A 16,735-nucleotide genomic window follows, 5' to 3' on the forward strand; every position below is an offset into this window, starting at 1 on the left:
GCATTTATGACGTCTGATAATTCCATGTAGCCTGGGTGTCTCTGTGTAGTCTTGCTAATTACTCAGTCTCATATGCCATGTATTTGCCAGGAGTCACGAGATGAAAAATAATTTAAGTGGAATAACAATATTTGGTGCTGAAGGAGACGGAGCTGAGCTCCGGCAGGGTGTGTTGTGGACCTGAGGAGGCGGAGCTGCGCTCCGGTGCGCTCCGGCCCAATTTAACCTCTGCTGCTAAGTATAAATATTTGTTCCTCTAGCGTGCGACAGCACTGATATTTATGAAGTCTTTCCTACATCATCTTGCTTTTCCTGACCACCCAATTACCCCTCCTGTTTGTGTTACATCAGTTAGTAATTATTTCTGTCTCCATAAAACTGTGGAGGATTCAGGGCCAAAGCAGATCCAGATCACACTATATTCTCACTTCTGACTCATGTAGCCTCGTAGATTTAAACACGTAGCTAGGCTATGCAACCAACCACCTGGAGCTTACATGAGCTACTTCCTCTTTTTTGTGTGGTCATCCTGTGATTCTAGTTAAATAAAATGTTTTCAAGGGAAAGTAGTTGGGGTCTAGACATAGAGGCCATTTGACTGGCATGTCCACCTGCTGCTGTTTTTTTCCACTCTCTCTCTCTGAAGGGAACCGTCATGTTGAAATGCACTGGACGGCCCAGCTGACTCAAGGCGCTGAAAAAAGATTTTGTTTGTATCTCCCCTCTTGTTCCATAAATACCTTCCACTCTGTTGAATGGAGGTTATTTTAGATGGTACATATGGCTTTAGGACTTGAGTGCTGCCCGTCTGCAGTTGAGTAACACTCTCCAGAAACCAGTGGCTTTAAAATAGTTGAGTTTTTAGAGTGGTCATGTCTGAGCACAGTGATCAGGAATCATACATGGAGGAGATCAATGAGGATGAGATTCTGGCAGGCCTGTCAGCAGAGGAGCTCAAACAGCTCCAGTGTGAGATGGATGAAATCGCTTCTGACGAAAGAGTTCCGGTGGGAATGAGACAGAGAGACACTTCTCATCAGAAGACAGTCCAAGGTATTGGGCTATCTCGCTTTTGTTGTTAACACATTTTACTGTTCATTGCCATAATTCTGTGTAAAATGCTCTGAGGTGCTGGAATAAAAGGAGTTTAGGACTTAATATAAGTCGATCTCTCTTTTTAATAGCTCCCAGTAGACTAGTGCTAAAGTAGGCTGTGTGTGTTAGCATTAGTTATTTTAAGCAATGGAAATATAAAATAGCCTATATTTGGCTTTATGGTCACATTTTACAAATAATGTCAGTGGCAGATTAAGGCATGGGCAGCATCTTGGGGGTTGGGGGGCGGCAAGGGGCACACACTATTATATAATATTATAATATTATAACTAATATTATCTGGAAAAAAATTGCCTAATTTGAATTAAGTTGACAGTTTTTTTCTACCCAATATTTGAGTAATGTTAAATGTATTAACATAAAGACAAAAATTTCAATTAAACTGAAATTCTGTAACTTCGGGGGCCTGGGTAGCTCAGTGGTTGCCAAGACCCCTGGAGTTTGCTGAGTGACTCCAGCCAGGTCTCCTAAGCAACCAAATTGGCCCGATTGCTAGGGAGGGTAGAGTCACATGGGGTAACCTCCTCGTGATCGCTATAATGTGGTTCGCTCTTGGTGGGGCGCGTGGTGAGTTGTGCATAGATTGCCGCGGTGGATGGTGTGGGCCTCCACGCACTATGTATCCATGGTAATGCGCTCAACAAGCCACGTGACAAGATGCGCGGATTGACGGTCTCAGACGCGGAGGCAGCGGAGATTTGTCCTCTGCCACCTGGATTGAGGTGAGTCACTACGCCACCACGAGGACTTAGAGCAAATTGGGAATTAGACATTCCAAATTGGGAGAAATTCTGTAAATTCTGTTTTGTTTTTTACTTTGCTTACACTTATGAACACTTTTCTTTCTCTAAACTTTTCCACAGACCCCCTAGCACCCCCTCGCAGCCCAATGTGAGTTCCTAGTCACCAGTTTGAAAACAACTATTTTGGATAACTAAAGCTCCAATTAAAATAATTGTGTTTCTAAAAAAATAACAGAAGCTAGCTCAGTTTATTTCTATTGTAAGTGTCTCATTTGTAATCCTGATTTTTTTTTTCCCCCTTTAAAAACCTGGGAGGCGAGTTGAAATAATTATTTTGGGTAATCAATATTATGCCACAAATGCTGTTTAAAGAGCTTAAGTCGTATTGAACCCGGAACATTCCTTTAAGTACATTTAAAGTACAGTTTTAGGTTAACTACCAAATTTTTTCTATTTAAGATTCCAGTGAGCCACAGTCAGAAGAGGAGATTGATGAGGATGTGATTCTGGCAGGCCTGTCCGCAGACGAGCTCAAGCAGCTCCAGAGTGAAATGGAAGAGATTGCGCCTGATGAGAGACTTCCGGTGGGAATGAGACAGAGAGACCAAACTGAGAAACCTCCCACTGGAACATTTGATCATAGATCGCTGGTGGAATATCTGTACTGGGAGAAAGAGTCTAATCGTATGCTGGACGAGGAAAGAGTTCCCACAACTCTATTACCAAGCCAGGTAAGACTTCACCAGGCTCTAGCGAATACAGCACAGCTACAGACTGTATTATATGACAACATGATCACACATGACATGTTGCTTCCATTCATGCTCCCTGATATCAACGTCATGCTGTAGAATTACTGACAAGCATTATTCTCCATCAGATATTTTTGCATTATTTCAAGAGTGATCACATTTTACTTTAGCGCTACTGGTAGTGAACAACCTCAAGACACGGGTTCTGGTCCCATGGAAACCAGGAATTAGTCACATTCATAAAAACAATTGTGAGCATGATTTGAAGGTTTCATTTTAGCTCTAAAAATACATTTTTATTCCAGTGACAGTAAGGTTTAGGGTTGGGATTTGGGTTAGGGAGTTAATATAATATGCATTCCTATTGACTGGATAAAATAATTTACAACTTAAAATACAATTAGCTGTTGGCGCCATTTTGTGGACATTTCATCCAGAAACTGGAGCTCACATGTGACCATACCTTCAACAACACTTTCAGCTTCAGCCACTGGGGGCACTGATTTGAATTTCGGTAAGCACAGACCAATTGTAGCAGAAGAACCTTCAGCCTACTGTCACCGAATTCATGTACAGTACATTCAGCATATTTTTTATAATTTATATAAAGTACTAAATTTTTCGCACTACAATGTTTATGTTATGGTGCAGAGGCAGACTGGAAACAAAAATCAGCCTTGGAGAAAATTTGTCAAGGGGGCTGGGGGGTGATGTGGTTGTGGCAATGTGTTCCGCTGTCCCATTCTGCATATTGCGGCCCCCTTCGGCATATCGCACCACCGTTTCGCTGCCCCCTTCATCATATCGTGGTCCACTTTGGCACATCATGGCCCAGTTTTCTGCCCTGTTCTCCTGATGGCCAGTCCACCTATGTTACTGTCTAAGTAAATTACTAAGTATAGAGTAATACTTCATGTACTTTCTCATGTATGTTGTTTATATACAAATATCAGTGCAGTTAACATGTTACTGTATTCTATTTACATTTTGTGATTACACAGTAATGTAATGCCTTAAATTTAAAATTTATGTAATCTGAATACAGCTACTTACATGAGTAAAATTATATTACTTTGATTACACATTTAATGCTTAAACAATAATATTAAGTAGAATGCATTTTAAAATGAATTACGTTCCTACGTACATATATTTGCGTTGTTGTGTCAGCTAATGAGCATTTGCTCTAACAAATCACCATCGACGACATGCATCAAAGCGACGGTAGATGAGTGAATGTCTTGGTACAATGGACGCAGAGAAGTGTGGTTGTTTCTTCAAATGGAAATACAGACATTATTTTTATTTAATTATATATGTAAAAAATAAATAAAATAAAAATCTTACTGTTACATGCAACCTGTGCCCAATTTTTTTATAATTTTCTACTGCTCTTAACTCGAACAGTTATTTGTCGTAGCACCTAAACAGAAAGCATTCTATGGAAAAACTAATTGAAGAAAGCGGTCAAACCTCATCTAAATAAGCCAGACTGGATTTTTGTTCAGGACTAGGAGAGAAAGTAACTCCAGATCATATGTGCTGGAGGGAATGCTACCCCTGTCAACTGTGGTGTCGCTATCATTTAGAGACATAGTTATGAAGATATCCGTGCCTCTGCCGGACATCTGAAAGGTATTTTTGATCAATGTTATGCTGACATGGCACGCACGCACGCACACACACCTACACACAAAGACACCACAGTCACTCAAACACACACAAAAGATACAATAAACATTGGTTTTATTGTTAAAATGTTAACTAAATGTCTGTTTCTTTTTTAAAAAGTGAATTACATTTGTTTCTGTTATTGTGTTTTAAATAAGTGCACATACACACACACACACACACACACACACACACAAGCAAACATACTGTACATGCAGACATACACATGCACAGGTTTGGGGAGTAATGGAATACATGTAATGGGATTACGTATTTAAAATACATAAAATACATACAAAATAATATTAACTGTAATCCACTAGAGTTACAGTTTAAATCGTTGGTAATAATTGGTAAATACATTCAAAAAGTATTTCGATAACTGAAGAGATAACTTTGCATTTTATTGTCATTTCTTCCATTTAATATTTAGTCTATTCAGTTGGAAAACATTTATTCATACAAATGATGCAATCCGAAGATTGTTTAAACAGCGGTGAAACACTTTCTTAAGATGTGTTACATTCATACGAGCAGACAGAAAAGTAATTTTGAAGTTAGTCTGGAGCAGCAAAAACAGAAATAAACCTGGTGTAAATGATCATGTGAACATTTAGCTTTATGCTAATCTAAAATGCTATTTCCAGCCATTTTACAAGCATACGTATGTTCAAGATATTTAGCCTCAAACTGAGATCTTATTTTAGGTGATGATGAATCAATAAAAGCAACTATTTATTACACTGCAACTAGAAGCCCAATCATACTACAACAACAAATGCTTTCAAACAGCAACAGTGTTGTCATGCAGCGTTTTTAAACAGGGCCTTCTATTTTTAGGCTTTGAGCAAGTTCCTGGCAAGATATTCTTTTTCAAAATGTGCAGTCTGTCTTTTAAAAGTTGTCTAACACAGGCAAATCAGATTTGACCATTCTGTCCCTTTATCATCACCAGAAGAAAATGCAAGACGAACTTGCAGTGAAAGTAGAAGATAAAGTTAAAGAGGTGGAATATGTCTTTGAGGAGATTGTGGAGGAGGTTGAAGGAGGTGAGGGAGATGTTGTTGTTGATGAAGTTATTGAAGAAGTGATCATGGAGGTCGAAGAAGAGGACAAAGGAAAATGTGAACAGCATGCGAAGACAGGGTTTGAGGTAGACAGCTCCAAAGTGACCTCAGAAGATGTCTTAAAGCAGCCTCAAGAATTTTCAGATTCAAAAGGTGAAGCAAAGGTTGACCAATCAGAATGTACTGAGACTGAATCTATAACAAATGAGGAAAAGAAAGCAGATTTCATCCAGTCTGAGCCTGCTTCCTCGCCATATGAGAACTGGGTTCCTGAAAAAGAGGAGAGGGTCATATCCAAGCTAAAGATCCCAAAACTATCCCTAGGTGGAAGCGGTCTCATTAAAAAAACAGCAAGACCCTCTGGGAATGAAACCAATTTGGAGACCACTTTGGATAAGATCCGCAACAACAACCCCTCTGTCACCGATGTCAACCTTAACAACATTGAAAACATTCCCAAAGAAATGCTACACGATTACGTCAACGCACTTAAGAAGAACAGGCACGTTAAGACCTTTAGCATTGCAAACACCGGTGCAGATGAAAATGTGGCATTCGCCCTTGCTAACATGCTCAGAGAAAACAGAAGCATCACCACATTGAACATCGAATCCAATTTCATCACAGGGAAAGGCATCGTCGCAATAATACGTTGCCTCCAGTTCAACGAGACTCTTACAGAGCTCCGCTTCCACAACCAAAGGCACATGCTCGGTCACCACGCTGAGATGGAGGTGTCACGTCTCCTCAAGGCAAACAACACTCTCCTGAAAATGGGCTACCACTTTGAGCTCCCAGGTCCTCGAATGGTGGTCACCAATCTCATCACCAGGAACTTAGACCGTCAACGGCAGCAGAGAAAGGAGGAGCAGAAGCTTCAGCAAGTGAAAGAGCAAAGAAAGGTCATGGAGATTTACCAGAAATATCTGAACTTGCCTCCAGGTATGCTGGAAATGTTAGGAGGTTATATTCCAATGGCCCTGCTGCAAGGTTCTCAGGAGGTGGATCTGGAGCTTTCTGAATGTTCTCCAGAAACTTCACCACAGCCAAGTCCTCCTCAACAGCTCCGCAAGACACAGCATCCTACACCACAACAGCGTCCTCCCAGCTCAGACACAGGAAACCTTTTGAAGGAAGTGCAACTGAGAAAGACTCCAAAACGAAGGGACCCATTCCTTGAATTGAACTTCAGGGATGAGAATAAAGAAGGAAGGGCTAATGTTCAGCTGAGGAATGTTCCTAGACAAAGAAGCACACAAAGTGAAGGACCTGTAGATGAGAGAGCCAAACTTAAAGACATGATAAAGACTCTAAAGCCAGTTCCTCAGAGGCGACAGCCACCTAAAGTTGAGCTAACACCTCGGGATAATTTGCTCAGTGAGATTCGACAGAGCAATGTGGCCTATCTCAAAGCGGTATGTAGAGTTGAGCTATCTCAAATTATCAATGAATTAGTCAAACAGTTGTGTGAGTCAGGAAGGGTGTGCAATACAAATTTTTATAAACAGCCAAATGCTTGCTGAACATAAGGCTCTAGCACTATAGGCTTTCTGAAAAATTACATACATATGAGAGAGTAACACTGTTTTTTTTAACTGCATAATTTAACATGGAAAAACATGGTAGAACTTTGGACTAAAATGTCTAACGAGTTTGTTAAAGCATTGACATGTCAGAGCTTGCATATTAACGCAAATGTTGCATTTTGATTTTGCATGCTTTTGTAACGGTAGCCAGCTGGTAGGTAGCTCTGCAGTGTGTAAACCTCACTCCCCTGGCCTCAAGAGGTGCACTAGCGACTGACGCTATATGCTGTAGCCTTTAGCCTCCTCGTTAGCACGCCCACCTCCCATGCCTTAGATCCTGGTTCAAATCCCACTCGGAGGGGGTCGAGCAGGACCAGTTACACTTTGATGTGTACTCCTGACACAAATTAAGAAATTGCTTTATGTCGTAAAACAGTGGTCTAATATCGAAGCTGGTGACATGTTTATTCTGTTGGTTCATGTCTTTTATTTTCTAGTTTAGTTCCTGTTCTGGTCATGTGGTCCCTAGTCATGTGATTCCTGTTTCCCTCCATGTTAATTTGTCTTGTTTTCATTGGTTTATTGTCTTGTTACTCATTATCAGTTCTAATTTGTCATTGGCTTAAAGGTGGGGTATGTGATTTGCAAAACGGCCGGCAGATTTTGAAAATACACAACTCTAAGGTCCTACCTTCTCTCCTCCAACGCTGGCCCTGACTCCACCCATTCGAAAAACATGGACGCGCAATCATGCACGAGCGAAAACTCAGATGCGCAGTGTTCTAGCAGTGTTCTAGACTCACTAGTCAAACAGTGCATTCACCTGTCAGACAATTTTTCAGAGCAAATTGTTGACACAGCAGGAGGAGGGGTCGCATACCACTCTTGAAAGGTGTAGAGCTGATTTTCTCATAACTGTAAAAAAAAAAAGAACATCGCCAGCCCTGGCGTCTGTACAGCGGTCTTCTATTCAAAACAGGATTCATAGCAATGTGGAACAACCCCACTAGCACTATAAAAGCTCTATTCTCCATACATAAATACAATCGCTTCCTGTTACTGGGTCACGAGCTTTGAGTATGCGCACGAACGGGACACGCGCCAGGGTGGTGGGGGAGGGGGCATGGTACGACCGTTTGATTGACACATTTTCTGTCCAATGATTCTAGATGGTCTTGAAAATGATTGGCTGGAGTTTTTCGAGTCCTGCCCGTTCCACAGATGATTAAATTGCTTAATTTTCATTTCAGTGCTTCTAATTTACAGCCAGTAAGTGGGTTAGGAATAGGATTTGAAGTTATTTTGAAAAAATGGTCAAAAAAGAAAATCACATACCCCACCTTTAAGTTTATTAGTCTTGTTATCTTGTTTATAGTTCTGTCTGTTCATTGGTTGTCTTGTTACCCATGTCTGTGTATTTAAGCCCTTGTGTTTGCCATTGTCTCTTGTTAAGTATTGTGAATGTAACGTTGTTGTTTTGGTCTAGTCTAGTCTAGTCTAGTCTAGTCTAAGTCAAGTCAAGTCATATTTTGTTTTTATCAAGTCTAGTTTAAGTTCACGTTCTTAGTTAGGGTTTTTTGATATTCATGTTTGGAAATAAACTGCACTTGGGATCATCACTTCACCATCATCTCTTCCACTGCCTGTTTCCAGCGTTGTTACACCTGGAGTATAAGCTTTTTAAAGTAAAGATTAAATAAGAATTTTAAATATGATAAAAGTAGCGTACATACCTTCTTCTTGCTCTCTTGTTTCACGTTCTTGAAGCTTTTTTTCTCCTTTATCTTTTTTCTCCTTTATTCTGCTCCCAACAGATGGGTATCTTCACTTCAACACCATAGAAATGGTGACTAAGTTTACAATGACTTTACATTTCTCATTTCCTTGTGTAAATGTTAATTATATTACTAGAATTATAAATAATATACCACTACTAGGCTATTTATAATGGCTTTGGCAGTTTGGGGGCCCCCTGGTGGATTGGTGGACCAATGCAACTTGAATATTTTGTGCACAGGGAGGACCGGCACTGTACTGTAGTTGGTAATAGAGTGCAACACTGCCTGCTCACATAATTGTATCCATAGGGATTTCATATAAGTCTTCATAAAAGAGTTCTAAGCCATAAACCATACCAACCAGCTCCAAGGTGAATCATAACATTACAAACTTTGATTAAAAGGATTTGAAAATAGGACATAAAGACTGTGAACTTATAATCTTTCAAGAGGGAATGAACAACAATACTATAAAGCACTGCGATGACATACTGTAATCATAATAAAAACAATAGAAAAATATAAACTTTTCATTTAAATTTGTTAAACAATATATTTTAAATGTATTGCCAAGCATTCAGTAGTTAGTAGTTTGAGAGTAGTATAAGAGGGAGACCGACTTGTTTGCATTATTCACAGTGTGTGTGGGAGTGGGCGGTTGCTGCAGTGGTCTTTTGGCACACTTTGTTTGCAGTGATTCTCCGATTGATGGATCTTTTCTCTTCAGGGTCATGTGTATTGTAGATCTTCGCCAGAAATGACGCTATTAAAAGCAGTATATAACATGAACTGATGGCTTTAACAGAAGCAAATACCATCGATTAACAACCTTGGAGCTCATGATAGGTCTGTCTTTAAACATTAAAGTTAAACTTAAAAATCAATTCCCCTATGGAAAAATTAATGGGATTTTAACTTCTGTAGCCAGACTTTTGCTACTCTGTTGGCTATTGTGATGCTTCGCTTGTCATCAGCAGGTGATAAATGGGAACATTGTCCTGGGCCGGTGAGCCCTATGACAGGGAGGGCCCACCAAGGTCCTATGGTGTAGCCTATTATCACTTTAAACTTTTAACCTGGGCCTCTTGAATTTAAGCAATGACCCTGGTGTGAGCAGCTCAGATCATTAGCTGGACTAAACTATATTTTATATTTTCTGTACATCGCAATCATATGTACAACATTTATATATATTATTTATTGCTAGACCGATAGCATTGTGACGGGAAGTTTTGCACAGGCAAGCACCACTCACGTTTTATAAATAATTTAATTAATTTTGTTACACAAAATGTGCTAGTTTATCATGGGAAGTTGCCAGGGCATTGCTATGCAGTTGCTAACAGATTTTTGTTTTTGATTAATATGCTAATCAAATCAAATGTGCTTTATATATAGCATAGTCATTGTGAAATAAAAGCATAATTTCAAAGGAGCTCACTTTTGTTTTTTACACCCACAGGTACCTTTACCAAAAATCCTGGAGTCAAGTGAAACGAGTCTCTTTTGAACCACAGAAATTAAAGACTTCAGAGAAAGACTGCACAGAGGGGCAGGTCAGAAATTACACAGATCATGAGATAGTCTGAGAAATGTGGTCAAACCATTCCATGGTGCTTCAAAACACATGGAGTGACAGGTGATTGTGCTCCCTTTGGGTTTCTTATCACCTCTATCATAGAATGAAACACAACAAGCAAGCTTTTGCATAAGAACAAGTAAAAATGTTTTGGCCAATTTGATGGTGTCCCGAACTGTATAATTTAACATGCACATCAGATAGTGATATTTACATTAACTACTTTACAAGATTTTGTGAATATTAAAGTAGCAGGGGACACAGAGTGTACATGGTAAATGTATCTTTTGTTTGTCTAGGTGTGTATATTTATAGTTTTAATAAACCTAACTAGAAACTTAATATTTTTTTCTCTATTACTATAATAATGATATAATGCATGCAGTAGCCTTATTTCCCTATAATCCTTATTTTGATTAAAAAAAAAATTAATGAATAAATGTTACATTTATATAGCACTTTTTCAGACACTACACTCAAAGCACTTTACACAGTGAACAGGGGGACTCTCCTCAACCACCACCAGTGTGCAGCATCCACCTGGATGATGTGACAGCAGTCATAGTGTGCCATTACTCTCACCACACCAGCTATTGGTGGAGAGGAGAGAGTAGGGATACAGATGGGATGGGATTTTTAATGACCACAGAGAGTCAGGACCTCAGTTTAATATCTTATCCAAAGATGGTGCCTTCATACAGTATAGTGTGCCCTGAGGAATTAGGTGAGCACCCCCTGCTGGACTCCCTAATCCCTCTTCCAGCAGCAACCTTAGTTTTTCCCCAAGAGGTCATCCATCCAGGTACTGGCCAGGTTCAACCCTGCTTAGCTTCAGTGGGCAACCAGTCTTGAGCTACAGGGTGATATGGCTGCAGTGGAATTAAAACAGTGCTGTTTTTATCAAGATTCACGTTAGATCATAATTTCTTTTTTTTGTATGATCTTTGATATCAGGGGAAAAAATTGTATTCTTGATAATAATTTTTGTATTGTTTTCCTGTAAAAATATCTAAAAATCCTTAAAACAAGACCAATTTGATTTATCTTGTTTTAGAAAGATATTTAGGGTTTTCAGAGAATGTATTTTTAACATGTGTATTTTGTCTTACTGTACTGGCAGAGTTTTTAATAGGCAAAAAAAGTGAAAAAATCTACCAGTGCTGAAGAAGTAATCCAAAGTATTTAGAACAGGTTACAAATTACATTTTACAGCACTTGTACTTTTTAAACTTAAGTATTCAATGTAAAATGTAGACGTGGTCTAAAGTGCAAGTTTCCTCTTCAGTCAACACGTTGCATTTATTAAAGCTATATTAATCCTACTCAGTATAGTAGGAGAAATTACTATTCACCAGAACACCAGAAGAACAAACAGTAAAATGTAAAATTATGAAACGTTCGTCAGACCTTGTGTTGTTCTTGGCTGTGTTGCTCCTGCTTCTCTGCATATCCTTCTGCAGATGCTGTAAGTATATTTTTTAACAAGAACCCTGACCATTTCAGTCTTTCAACAGTTTGTGTACTCCATTTTAGTGTGATTAGTTTTGCAAATCTTTCAATGTAATAGAGGCTTTGCAAAAATGCTGTTATTGAAGGACTGGGCAGATAAAAACTACATTCGACTTGATAGCAAGCCAGCGCATTGTGTAAAAGAGCGGGAAAATTGTATCTCAATTACAAATGAAAGGTGGCGATTAACGTTTAACCTTAAAGACACAGCAGCATAAAACAGCCCATTTAATGAGGATATACTGTAGCTGCAGGCCAAGCTCAAACAATCAGAAAATAGCCCCTAACCATGGCCAGCTACAGTATGAGGTTGAGGTAATTTGGATGCTTTTCTCATTTTCCATGACGAGAACTGCATTGCAAAATTCCAGGTTTTCCAGGATGTGTGGAACCCTGTATTATAAGTGGAGACACCAGGAAAAGAAACAATAATACATACATGACATGAGCACTTTAAAGTAAGATTACCATTAGAAGAGTTGTAAAGTTTTAGCTATTTGTCTTTTTCATTACTGCTTATGTAACTTTATGAACAATCAATTCAAGATGGATAAAATAAAATAAATTCTTTAGGAATATTCTGTTTTACTCTAGCATTTTTTTGAAAAAGAGATTTATATTTTAATTGTTTTCTTTCAAGTCATGACAAAATAATTATTGCAAGGACAACACCAAACATGTTTATTCTCCAATTTTATTGACAAATTTCCTCACAAATAGTTTCATAGCTGCTTTTACAAGGTCTTGTTCCTGCAATCTCAAAACAAACCAAAGAAACCGAGAGGTGCATATAAACAGTGTAAACCGATTTGAAGCCTAAAAGATGGGTGTGAACACACTGAGATGTGAGTTAAGAGTCTGAAGATGAGTCTTTGACGTCTGTGCTCTCAGTGGCCTCGCTGACTTCACTCATCTCTTTACTCTCTCCTCCGCTGTCTCCATCTCCCTCCTTCTCTCCATCCTGCACTGTCAGCTTCTCCACCAGGCCAGTCAAGCATGTGTCCTGAGACGCTGGAGCCTCTGTGCCCCACAGATGCACACCTGGTTTCTGCAACTTTACATCACAAAAACTTAGTTTTATTGTTTTCCAGTGCTGGATAAGTAAGTCTAATATTTAGTGTTAGTGGATTCTTTAAAATCCCTGAGTGCACTGTATTTATGCCTTAGCAAACACCATTAAATAATGATTTGCATAAATGTCACACACACCTCATCTGCCATCTGTGTGAGATTCCTCTTCATGGCATAAGCATCTTCTCCATCTGCATAATATTTGGGCTCCACTTCACTGATCCTACAACACAAAACATTTGGTTTGAAGATGATACAATTCAGTATTGGTATACACAGAAAAGAATGCACTCAAAGTGTGCTCTAATTTTTCACAATACAATAAATGGTGTGATGGCTGAACCTGAGCCATTTTCTTAAGCACCCTTGAAAGTATATTTATTCATAATGAAGAATAAAAAGCAGTGGAGGAAAATAAGACTGATAATTTTGATTCAAGAAGATACTCACTGAAACTTGAGTGTATTGGAGTACAAGTGAAGAGCTGCCCGGTTACTGAAATACAAACAAACCACAACATGAAGAAAATAATTTCAGAAAATGATGAAATGGAAGAACTCATGAGTGTGAATGCGCCGATGGATCCTACCTCTTCCTGACATGTAAAGAGACATATTTAGCATTAAAGTTTTCAATCATGGCTCTGCTGGCCTGATCCATCAGTTTCTGAGCCAGTCCAAGACGCCTGTGAGAACGTTTAACTGCCTGAATGAACACAAACATTTGTGCATTATTACAAACGCTTACCCACTATAACTATTCAAGCATGATGAAAAATAACTTAGAATAATAACAACACTTTCACTTCTGCTCTAGCTTTAGAGTAACTATTCTAGTACTAGACTGAAATGTTTATGGCAGCACAACTTGCATTGTTTTTACCTGGTTCTGTTTGTAATCTCATATGTAAGTCACTTTGAATACGAGCATCTGCTAAACGAATAAATAACAACAAATGTGTAATTTGAAAAACTAACCAGTGATGTAATATGTCCATGTGGCACATCATCAGGATCCTCCTCCCTGTGGAATTTAAGATGCATAATTTCATAAACTAATATATACTCTCAAAAATATATTATCATAACTCAATTATCAATCCTCATAAGAAAGAAAAACAACACTTACATTTTGGCCAAAACATATCCCACTATCTTCCCGTTCTCATCCTCTGCTATGTATGATAGCTGGAAAACAAACACAGCTGTAAAGAAAGTCACTTTGCTGTATAAGGATGAGTGTTTGTATGACACAGGTTCAGACCTGTGGCCAAGAGAGGCCATGGTAGAAGTAGTATTTCATCTGATAGTTCTCTGGAAGACACAGCAGGTTACAATGTTGCATGTTCATCAGATCTTTCGGCTGAAAACACATAGAGAGACAATCAGAGAATAAGTGAGTCAGTCAAGTCAACTACCCCAACAACCTGCATTTGCAACACGACTAAATGAAAAATCTGACCACAACACAATTACTCCGATAAACAGTTGTACTGTATTTGATATTCAATTTAAATGGGAAACAAATCATGTAAAACAAGAATATCCTTGGACTATTTCAATTTTATTTGAACCTTTAGAAAGCGCATATGTCGTCAGGAAACGCTGCCAATGTAGATAACTGATCTCATGTCTGTCAGATATAAGCGCTTAGTTTTATTTACTCACCCGCGCGTTGCGTATATTCATTTTGCCCGCTGGATTAGTTATATATTATATGCTATAAATACAGCTGTCAAAACGACACAAACCCCCTTCAGCAGAATCGAATGATCTGGCAGATGAAAACAGCTACACTTCAACAACCATGTTGCGCACGACCGGAAGACGCATGTGAGTTATGGAAATTCCTTCCGGGAAGAAATATAGTAAAAGTCCCTGCAACAATAGAGGGGGAATTCAAATGAATGGCAATGAAATTGCAAGAGCACGTTAATATGTGTTATCTTCAATTTTATTATTTTTTTTATAAATTGCTTATTGTCCTATTTACAATCAGGAGATATTCATAAAGTATTAATGTCTCTATTAAAGGCGCTTTAAGCGATTTATAACAGTTCTAGAACTTCACAAGTGTTGCAAAAATCGTTCTTAAGAATCAGAATGAGCTTTATTGCCAGGTATGCTTATATACAAGGAGTGTATCTTGGTGACAGGAGCTTCCAGTGCACAACAATACAAAACAGCAACCAGACAGAGATAATAATAAAATATAATAATAATTAATAAAAATAGAATAGAATAGAAAATAAACTATACAATACACAATAAGACTCTGTAGCGCTGGCCAGAAGGCAACAGATCAAAAAGAATCCAGAGTGATTTTAACAGCAATTTTCCTCAATCTGTGTACAAGATTGTGGAAGTGTACAGTTCTTGAAGGTAGGGCAAGGGGCAAACAATAATCCTCTCAGCAGTCTGAACTGTCCTTTGTAGTCTTCTGATGTCTAATTATGTAGCTGAACCAAACCAGACAGTTTTTGAAGTGCAGAGGACAATTCAATGATTGCTGAGTAGAACTGTATCAGCAGCACCTGCAGCAGGTTGAACTTCCTCAACTGGCGATGGAAGTACAAACTGTGCTTGGCCTTTTTCAATGTCAGTGTGTCAATGTGGGTCTCCCACTTCAGGTCCTGTGAGATGATAGTGCCCAGGAACCTGAATGACTCCACTGCTGCCACAGTGCTGTTTAGAATGGTGAGGGGGGTCAGTGTTGTGGTGTTTCTCCTAAATTCCACAATCATCTCCTCCATTTTGAACGTGTTCAGCTCCAGGTTGTTTTGACTGCACCAGACAGCCAGCTGTTCAACCTCCCTTCTGTATGCAGACTCATCGTCATCTTGGATGAGGCCGATGACAGTGGTGTCACCTGCAACCGTTAAAATGAAAACCGTCAAACTGTCCGGAGCCAATTAATTTCCCACGGTCACAGAGACCAGTTTGATATTTCATGGCACCTATTAATTTTGTTTCATTAAAAAAATCAGGGTACTGTATGGTTCATTCAGGTCAGTAATTTGGTAGTTTTTCTAATAAATTTTTACAGCCTGGCCACTATGGAGGACAAAACCAGCAAAAAAAGAATAAAAATAAATGTGCGTATTTATGCATAAATAAATATATAAATATTTAAATGTGCAAGGAGCTATACAAATAATAAATAAATGCACAGATCAATGCAAAATGAATACAATATAAAACATGAATAAATTGTTGGGGAAATTTGCTTAAGGAAATGGAAAATTGATTTTTAATTCCACATTTATTTATCATTCATTTGTTTCTTAGTGCAGTTCCAAATAAAAAAAATGTATAAACATGCTAACGAAAGATGTCAACGGCTCTACCAGGTAGATACTCAAGTGCAAAGATTTGGCGGTAGTTTGCAGTTTTAACATGGCAAAAAGAAGGTCGATAGCAGAGGCAGCAAATTGTTTGAAAGATCTAAAAGCGAGATCCTCTGCTATGAAAGCATAATATCATAGAATTCATGATTTTATACTTCAATGACACAGAGATCAAATATTGTTTTAATGGGTGTACACTCAGGACCTTCAGGACAAAAAAAGTCCCAACTGAAATAGAGTATTATAGGAACTGAGGTTGAAATATCAAAATTCCCCTGAAAATGTGCAAAATGTATGGCATTAACACAGCCAAAATGATTGAAAACACTAAAATGAAATAGACAAAAATGTCCAGAAGGTCGCACAAGGGTTAACGAATTAATTGTGAAAATTTAATAGTGTAATTATTCATATCAAGTCAAACAAATCACTTTTTCAATGATCAGCCAATTGTGACATAAAATTTCACCTACTGATGTTTGATTGACTTATCTCATGTTGTACGAATTAAAATAAATACGAAACTACATACAGAAATGAATTAATGATAAAACATAGAATCACATGACCAGCTGAA

At 38.5% G+C, this 16,735-nt stretch overlaps 2 protein-coding genes across 4 annotated transcripts; one reads left to right on the plus strand and one right to left on the minus strand.

Moving 5' to 3' along the window:
* Positions 1 to 711: 711 nt before the first annotated feature.
* On the plus strand, positions 712 to 11,278 carry LOC127618351 (leiomodin-3-like). 2 transcript variants are annotated; one of them, XM_052090715.1, is made up of 4 exons: positions 712 to 1,053; positions 2,319 to 2,590; positions 5,241 to 6,764; positions 10,116 to 11,278. In XM_052090715.1, exons 1-4 carry the CDS (start codon positions 873 to 875, stop codon positions 10,161 to 10,163), a joined length of 2,025 nt encoding a protein of 674 aa, XP_051946675.1. In that variant the 5' UTR covers positions 712 to 872; the 3' UTR covers positions 10,164 to 11,278. The 2 variants fall into 2 exon arrangements, with proteins under 2 accessions (XP_051946675.1, XP_051946674.1); XM_052090714.1 differs by having other exon boundaries at positions 714 to 1,053; positions 5,238 to 6,764; positions 10,116 to 11,277.
* A 1,145-nt stretch (positions 11,279 to 12,423) lies between these two features.
* Positions 12,424 to 14,634, minus strand: naa10 (N-alpha-acetyltransferase 10, NatA catalytic subuni). Of its 2 annotated transcripts, none has more exons than XM_052090731.1 (8): positions 14,480 to 14,634; positions 14,076 to 14,174; positions 13,941 to 13,999; positions 13,790 to 13,835; positions 13,402 to 13,517; positions 13,263 to 13,307; positions 12,951 to 13,035; positions 12,424 to 12,789 (listed from the first exon to the last, which is right to left on the minus strand). In XM_052090731.1, exons 1-8 carry the CDS (start codon positions 14,498 to 14,500, stop codon positions 12,592 to 12,594), a joined length of 669 nt encoding a protein of 222 aa, XP_051946691.1. In that variant the 5' UTR covers positions 14,501 to 14,634; the 3' UTR covers positions 12,424 to 12,591. The 2 variants fall into 2 exon arrangements, with proteins under 2 accessions (XP_051946691.1, XP_051946690.1); XM_052090730.1 differs by having other exon boundaries at positions 12,424 to 12,795.
* Between the last annotated feature and the right edge of the window lie 2,101 nt (positions 14,635 to 16,735).

Source organism: Xyrauchen texanus, chromosome 25 (assembly GCF_025860055.1).
Source record: "Xyrauchen texanus isolate HMW12.3.18 chromosome 25, RBS_HiC_50CHRs, whole genome shotgun sequence".
Classification (NCBI taxonomy): domain Eukaryota; kingdom Metazoa; phylum Chordata; class Actinopteri; order Cypriniformes; family Catostomidae; genus Xyrauchen; species Xyrauchen texanus.